At 49.3% G+C, this 8,608-nt stretch overlaps 1 protein-coding gene across 1 annotated transcript in view; it reads right to left on the bottom strand.

Annotated features, from left to right (window-relative positions):
- Positions 1 to 6,978, bottom strand: part of Get1 (guided entry of tail-anchored proteins factor 1) — a 14,643-nt gene extending 7,665 nt beyond the window's left edge. Inside the window, exon 1 of the mRNA XM_021184703.2 lies at positions 6,780 to 6,978. Coding sequence (XP_021040362.1) covers positions 6,780 to 6,881 — 102 coding nt within the window. The 5' untranslated portion in view covers positions 6,882 to 6,978. The remainder of the gene's footprint in view (positions 1 to 6,779) is intronic.
- Between the last annotated feature and the right edge of the window lie 1,630 nt (positions 6,979 to 8,608).

The raw sequence follows: 8,608 nt of genomic DNA, 5'->3' as shown, positions 1-8,608 counted from the left end.
ACAGACATATATCACACATGCAGGCAGGTGATATACAGACATATATCACACATGCAGGCAGGTGATACACAGACATATATCACACATGCAGGCAGCTGATGCACAGACATATATCACACATGCAGGCAGGTGATACACAGACATACATCACACATGCAGGCAGGTGATACACAGACATACATCATACATGCAGGCAGGTGATACACAGACATACATACATGCATGCAGGTGATACACAGACATACATCACACATGCAGGCCAAACACCATCCATATAAAAAAATAAATATTTTTAAAGGCCAAAATAATTTTTTAAAAAGTCACAGAGCTATCATTCAAAATCAGAGAACCAACCCCCCTCCCCCTCCACATCCCTTGCTGCCTGGAGTTGGCCCTGCCCCTTGCCACCTGTATCACTCAGGAAGGCTAGCCAGGTCAGTATTGGAGACCCTGCCCTGGTGGTATGGGTGCAGGAGAGCTGGCAGGCTGACCAAGTCAGCTACCCCCAAGGCCCAGATCCAGGACTTCGAGCTTGCCCACCCATCCCAACATCTACACAATCTATGAACTCTGAGAGCACGTGAAGTGGCTGGTCCTGCAGATCCAAAGCTGCAGCATCTCCATGACACTGGGCAAGAACAGGACACCAGAGGAGTCCAGGTGAGGACCCAATGCCGGAGAGCAGAAGCCAGAGGCCTCAAAGCAGAGTACTGACTCATTGCAACGAACATTTACAGTGTTCGCTGGCAAAGATGTGTGGACAAAGGGTATATTGTGCAACACGCTACAATCTCCACAAGATTTTGTTTTTCTTTTGTGGGGTTGCAAAAAAAAAAAAATCGGGGGGGTGGGGAGGCTGGAGAGATGGCTCAGCGGTTAAGATGGCTGCTCTTCCAGAGGACCTGGGTTCAATTCCCAGCACCCACATGGCAGCTCACACTGTCTGTAACTCCAGTTCCAGGGAATCTGACACACACAGACATACATGCAGGCAAAACACCAGTGCACATTAAATACATACATAAATACAAAAGCTTTGCATTTAAAAAATCAGGGCCCCTATAAAGGATGCTTAAACAGGAAACATGTCATTAGGGCTCTGCTTCCCCACCCCATAGCAACATGACCTGTGGTCACAACCAGCAGATCCTGAAGTAGAGTGTGGGGGTGGGTATGAGAGGAACAGTCAGGGAAGGAGACCTCAGGAGGAGAGAACAGACTCTCGGGAGACAGGCTTCAATGAGACAGCTTGTTTAATTGGGAAACATAGGCTATTATTAAACCTTTAAGGAGTGCACAAGGGTCTTCAGGGAGAATGCACATCATTGGCTAGGGCTGGGGTGCTGCAGATGCCTCAAGCACAGAGAGGAATTTCAGATATTGCTGGATGTAATCTTATAAGGAGATGAAGCCCACTGTGGTTGCTGGGCTCCACGACCTCCTCTGAGGGGCAGAGGGTGGGAACAATCTTACTCCTACTCATCTCAGGGGTCTGGACACACCCGGACCCCACTCTTGTTCCAGGCCGGCACCCTATGGCTCCATGGATTCCTGCCACACCCCCAGCCCCACAGGACCAGGGGGAAGTAGCCTGGAGATGCTCTGGTCACCCCATCATTTGGGAAGCTGGAGAGATTCAAAGCCAGCCACCTGCAACCCAACATGATGGCCATAGTAGGTACATCTCAGAAGAAAAAAACAGATGATTCAAACTCACAAAGGCCCTGGGAACAGAATTACTCACAATCGGAGGCACTACGTTTGTGAAATTGTTACCCAGATGACTCAGGCAGAGCAAAGGACAGGAGCTCAGCTTCCTTCTTCCCACCCTGCAGACAGACATTAGCTGCCAGCAGGCAAGTATACTGTGCTCCTGCCTCCAGTGCTTCAGTCCTGTTTGGCCAGGATGCCCTCTGCCAATAGACAAACTTGTCCAGGACTGAACCGGTAGCCACGTTGCCACTGAAGACCCAGGGACCAACAGATCTGAAAGCTGGCAGCATAGTGTGCACTGCCGGGCTCCTCCCTTCTAGAATTCCTCAAGCAAGCTCAAAAATGACCAACCCAGGTCACCGCATGAAGAGACTAAAACCTAAACACAGAAAGCCCAGAAACCTGCACAGACCCTGACTAGCACCAGGGTCATCTAGCACAACTCCCTAGACGGGACCGACCCCTCCTGAAATGCCTGCTCCCCACCTGTGCATCCTACAGAGCCCTGTCAGCCCAGCATTCTGCCCAACACCCAGAACACACCTCTCCGTCAAGGCCCCAGGAGTACACCCTGTAGGTTGCCATGTCATCCTAACACTTGGAAGCCATACAAAATCCTGTCCCAACCAGGCATGGTGGTGCATGCCTTTAATTTCATTTAATCTCATAAATATGAGGCAGGCAATCTCTGAGTTTCAGACCAGCCTGGTCTAGAGAGTGAGTTTCAAGATAGCTAGGAAACCCTGTCTCAAAAATAATAAATAAATAAATAACATTCCAAAGAAGGGCTTTGCTCAGAGTCTGGTCTGTGGAAAGCGAGTGAGTACCTAAGGCTTGGAGCACATGGCAAAGGGTAAATTCAAAACTGCTGAGCACACCTCGAGAAGCTGGATACACCAACCAGGCCCCTGAAGCATGTGTGCACGTGTGACTGACAGCAGAGCAGGGTCTGTCAGGAACTTGGCATGGGCACCAGCACACTGGCCATGCCAGTCTGGGAATTCTGCAAATCTCACAAGAGCCTCACCTACCTGTACTCATCATTTCAGGGGCACCCGAGCAGCGTACCCCCCATGTATGAGCACACAGTGTGTCCAGTGTCCCCTTCTCCTAAGACAACATTGGATCCCTTACTTTATAAATTACACGGTCTCGACTATGCATGTCGTGACCAACCTAAAGGGAAGGACCCTCAGGAAAACCATCCAGGACAACCACAGACACCAGACTCACTCCAGCTGACAGAAGCCATCTAGGGAAGGCTATGGAAAGCAGGTGAGTTTCCTGGAGATGGTCCACCATTTTTGCATGGCTGCAATGGGTGCACTCTGAGAGGCAGGATTCTCAGAGACTTCATCCCAGAATCGCTGGTATGCATTCCTGCCACTGTTAGAAGCTCAGTGATTCCTGCGCTTCAGCCCACCCCACTGGGCAGATTTTCCGCAGGTCAGCATGAACACGCACTTTCATGTAGCAATGCTGTGTAGGAGAACTGATGATTCCATAATTCCTCATCATGATTTTATAGAACTCCCAAACTGATACAAGTAAGCTCAAGCCCCCTGTAGAATAAAAGCTGCAAACAGAGCTCTGTACACTTGCATGTGTCACGGGCTGACTGCACTAGGAAAAGAAAGCATGCTTGGAACAAATGTACAATCAAGGAAAACATTCCTTCTGGGTTAGGAACAAGGCCACTATCTGGTAACTGAAGGTCATAAAACTGGGAACTGGCAATTTATTTGTAGGTACAAGGACAGAAAATAAATGATGGACTGGTCTGTCTATACAAGGCTTCAAAGATAATACACAGGCGGATGATTTGTCTCTTGACAAAATCGTGCTAACTTACAACATAAAAACTATTTTTTTAAACTAATAATGAACTTGTGAGGCAGTAACAGGTAATAATGAATGTTTACTCAGGCGCTGGCCTTAAAGGAAAGACATGTAAACAACTCTGCTGTAACTCCGCAAGCCGTATCAATCTATGACATGAGCTGTTACTTTAAACTTACTATGAACTTGTGGAATGTAAAATTGTTTAGAAAGCCATATAATCAATTATCCTGAGAAGATATAAGAACTAACAACAATAATCGAACAGTGGTGTAGCCCTTTGCTGCTTTATCCAGTGTACGTGTGTGTGTGTGTGTGTGTGTGTGTGTGTGTGTGCGCGACTGACTTTCTTTTCCTTCCTCTCTGGTGCATGAAAAGTTAATGAACTCCAAACCTCTGGCCTGGCCATTTAGAAGCCTAGTCAGAGTTAAGAGCCCAGATAACTGAATTTCATTTCTTAATCCCCCGCTGCTATGAGCAGGAGTTAATTGCCAGAAGGCAGTCAGCTTTTGGCCCCAGAATAACAAGAGAGTTAAATAGCCAAAAGTCATCAACCTTTGTCCCCTACTGTCAACCTCACTGCCTCCCTCTGTCCACCGGGGTCCAGCAGGTGGCTCAGATGCCCCCCCCGCACCCCCCCCCCCGTCCGCCCCGCACCCCAGCCGCCCTCCTGCTGCACTGAGGGCGTGTACTCCTCTTGACTGCACCAGTGCTCAGGAACACGGTGCAGAAGGCTACACTCTGCAGCCTCAGCCCAACCTTCTCGTCATAGATCTGTCATAGTTGGTCCTTCAAATCAGAGGCTTAAGGGGGAGGGGTGCTCTAAGCATTGTGGGGAGGTATTCTGGCCGGCCTCCTTACACCAAGGTGTTTCCAAAAGCTCCCTTACTGGAAACCCAGCAACCAGGCAAACTGGATCTCTTCTTTGTCCTCCCTGTTCTAAACACCAACAACAGGCTCCTCTCCCCTGTGGTAATCATCATGCATTGTCTTTCTGAACCCAGCAACCACCCCAGGTGTCTGTCACTGACAAAGGATTTTAGCCCAGTGGGTTCAAGGCGGAGGCTATACAACCTTCAGGGAACAGCACAGGACTTGGAACAGGCCCAGGTCATGGCCCAGGCACTTCCTCCTAACAATGATGGCTGTGCACAGAGAGCAAACGCTCGGGGCGGGTGTGTGATGCTACAGTGCCCATCCTTTGTGAGGAGGGACTAATACAGAACACGCCCAAGTCTGGTCATCGAGTACTGGAGGACCCTGAGTCGATCACAGGATCTATATCTCCTCCCGCCCTGCTAGCTACTGGAAACTCATGACTCAGTGAGGAGGATGGCCCAACACAGCCTCCCTAAACATCTGAGTTCCATTTCCTTAGCTCGACTGTGAGGTGAAAGGGAACAAGACACAGGACAGGAGGATGTGAAACCCTCAAGGTAAGGATCTGGCTCAGGGGCTAAAACTCCTGCTATACAAGCACAAGGAACCACCTGAAAGGTGAGTATAGATAGGGAGCCAGGGTCCCCACAGCAAGCTAGCCCAGTCTCAGTGTACTCTGGGTAAGGACTATCCTTGACACCAACTGACCTCAACCTTACACACACACACACACACACACACACACACACACACACACACAGTGGAAAAATAAAACACACAAGAAAGCAGAATGAGGACACACATAACCACAAGGGATTGCTAGCCAAACACACGAGGAACGTTAACCACTGAAACTAACAAAAAGATTACAGGGATGAAGGACTATATGCCTCTCCAGAAAGACAGATGATGAAGGTACCAGGTCCAGTCTCTCCTACCAACCGTCCACAACACAGATGACTGCTGGGATCCCAAATGTGTGGGTTCACATGCTAGGTGTTCCCCATTCTGCAGAGTGTCAAATCCCACAGATGGGGAGGGGGGGTTCTCACTCACAAATCAAACAGCCCAGCTACAAGTCAGAGCTCCCTTGACCCCTCTTCAGGCTTCACCAATTTGCTAGACCAGCTCACGAAACTCAGAGCAAAAATCTTGCTCACTGGTTTATTACAGAGCATGTAATAGAGGCTGTTAGATACAGTTTATAGATACAGGTTAGAGAGATGTGTTGGGGGTTAAGCACACTCGTGGCTCTTCCAGAGAATCCAGGTTCAGTTCCCAGCATGCATGTGGCTGCTCACACCATCTATAAGTCAGTTCCAGAGAATGTGACTGCCTCTTCTGGACTCCTCAGGCAACCTCGTTCATTCACATGGTGCATATACATACACTCAGAACACACACACACACACACATAAAATCTTTAATGGCTACAGATTAAGAGGGTGGAGAGATAGCTCAGTGGTCAAGAGCACACTCACATAGTGGCTTGACATGGAGTCTGTGACTCCAGTGTTAGGGAATCAATGCCCCTTCTGGACTCAAAAGCACTGCATGCGTGTGATGCACTTACATACATGCAAGCGAAACTCTCACATAACAAATAGTTTTTTTAAAAATGGTTTAAAGGCTACAGATAGAAGGACAGATGAAGAGAACTTTGCAGACAGGTCATTGAGTGTGGGGACATCCACCCCCAGTTAGTAGTCCCCAATCCCTCTTCCAGTACACAGAAAAGTCCTTCTGGACCTTCCTGCATCCAGTCCTTTGGAGAACTGTGTGCAGACTTCATTATATAGGCATGAGTGAAATATGGAAAGTCATGTAGAAATATGTTGGGGCTGGAGATGGCTCAGTGGATAAGAGCACTGGATACTACTATAGAGGGCCTGGGTTCTGTCCCCAGCACCTACGTGGCAAATAACTAATGTCTGTAACTCCAATTCCAGAGGATCCAGCGCTCTCTTCTGGACTCTGTTGGCAATGAGAGCACAAAGTGCACAGATGTACACGCAGGAAAAACACCCCCCATACATAAACAGAAACCTGAATGAGCAAGAACGATATGGCCTGTTTAGATTGCTCTGTAGTGTTCCTTGTTCCCACGGACAGAACAGAAGGGGGCTCCCTGTAGCCTGGGATCAGCCGCTCCGGAGCCAGGCACCTGTGAGGATGCTGGGCCGGGGCTGCTCCTCTGTCGCGAAGCGTGGCCTGGGACCTCCCACCCTCCAGAGCTGGTTGCAACCTCGCGATCTGTGAGAAGCTTGGAGGCACCTGGAGGAAGAGAGCTTGCAGCATGGACCACGCAAGGCCCCGCGCTCGGCCGCTCCCCGCCCGCATCTACTTACAAACGAGGACAGGGACGGCAGGAGGATGCGCAGCAAGTTGCACCCGAACACGAAGCTCAACACCAGCAGCCACGCCCAGCGATCCGTCTCGGACGCGCTCATGCTGGATCCCAGGCACCTGCACCGCTACGGCAGCGCCATGGTGACCGCGCCTCCGCGCTCGCCTACGCCTGCGCACTGCAGCCCTGCTCCGCTACGGCAGCGCTTGGGAGACAGCGTCGTCAACTGCGCCTGCGCACTGCAGTCCTGTTCCGCTACGGCAGCGTCTGGGAGACGGCGTCGTCAACTGCGCCTGCGCCAACGCGCCACGGCTACGGCTGCACGTCGGGCCGCGGTGCACGCACGCTACACCTCCTCTAGGGGGCAGCATGGGATGTTACTTAGCAGCCATCTTCGCCTTTCGCCTTCCAGGCTTCCGTAGCCGGGTGATATCCCACTCGGGGAAGCTAAAGAGGTTTTGGCAAACTGTGATTGCTTGTAGTAACCGAAAACTATTTACGTTCTTACTGAGTTAACTAACGCACTTTTATTCTTAAATAAATTTATTTTAGGATAAGCCTCTGCATGAATAGAAAGTTACTTTATCGTAGCTGGTAACTGAAAATGTTTCCTAAACCGTTGTCGCATGTAAAATGGTTCGACTACATTTTAAAACTAAGCATTAATAAACACGAACAGTGTAGAAAATCGTCACCCTAAAAGATAAGTTTATTCATCAAAAGACATCACTTAGTGACTGGTAGAGACTTGCCAAGCATGTGGGAAGTCTTAGGTACCAGCCATGCTCAGCACGCGCAAAGAAAAAGTTTACAGTGAGCTTTTAATAAAATTATCTAAATTTAGTCAATAATGAGTATTCATAACAAAAGAACCGCGGTTCACTTATATATGGGGAATAAAGTGGAGGATAGTTGGCTGTCTTTTCTGCCATGTTAGTCTGAGAACGGGTTACTTCTAGAAACACTGCCTGTGGTTCTACCAGCAGCGGTGGGATGAATTATCTCAAAGAAAGGGCATGCTGACTAGGAGACTGCCACTCCATAGCCTTCCCTTCCAACTGGACTGTAGGCAGACTGCCAGGTGCTCTCTCTACACGCTGAGGATTTAGATAGATTAAGGAAGAGCAGCCTCATGAGAGATTATGGCAGTGTGTCTTAAGTCTCTGTCCCCACAAACCCACCTTGACACATACACACAGACACACACACACCTGCTTGCTCTTCAATCCCAAATCTCTGCTTTTTAGAATGAAGAGGAAATTATCAACCAAGATCCCCACTGTACAGGAGAACCACTCTGTTCTTGGTGAGGCGAGATACTAAAAAAATTACTGGTGAATAGCCTATAACATACATGCAGCTGGAGTGGTGTGATGGTTTGTATGTGCCCAGCCCAGAGAGTGCCACTATTAGAAGATGGGCCCCTGTTGGAGTAGGTGTGTCACTGTGGGTGTGGGCTTTAAGACCCTCATCCTAGCTGCCTGGAAGCCAGTATTCTGCTAGCAGCCTTCAGATGAAGATGTAGAACTCTCAGCTCCATCTGAATTATGCCTGCCTGGATGCTTCCATACTCCCTCCTTGATGATAGTGTCCTGAACCTCTGGACCTGTAAACCAGCCCCAGTTAAATGTTGTCCTTATAAGAGTTGCCTTGGTCATCGTGTCTGTTCACAGCAGTAAAACCCTAACAAGACAGGTGGCTAGGAGAAGCTCTTCCTGGCTCTCAGGAGCATCTCAGTTTGACAGCTCCTAACTCCTGTTGAGCACTCTCAAAAACAGTACTCAGAGCCCGGCGTGGTGGCGCACGCCTTTAATCCCAGCACTCGGGAGG

Source organism: Mus caroli, chromosome 16, assembly GCF_900094665.2.
Source record: "Mus caroli chromosome 16, CAROLI_EIJ_v1.1, whole genome shotgun sequence".
NCBI classification, from domain to species: domain Eukaryota; kingdom Metazoa; phylum Chordata; class Mammalia; order Rodentia; family Muridae; genus Mus; species Mus caroli.
The sequence above is the reverse complement of the archived record's forward strand: the minus strand, read 5'-3'. Positions and strand labels throughout refer to the sequence as shown.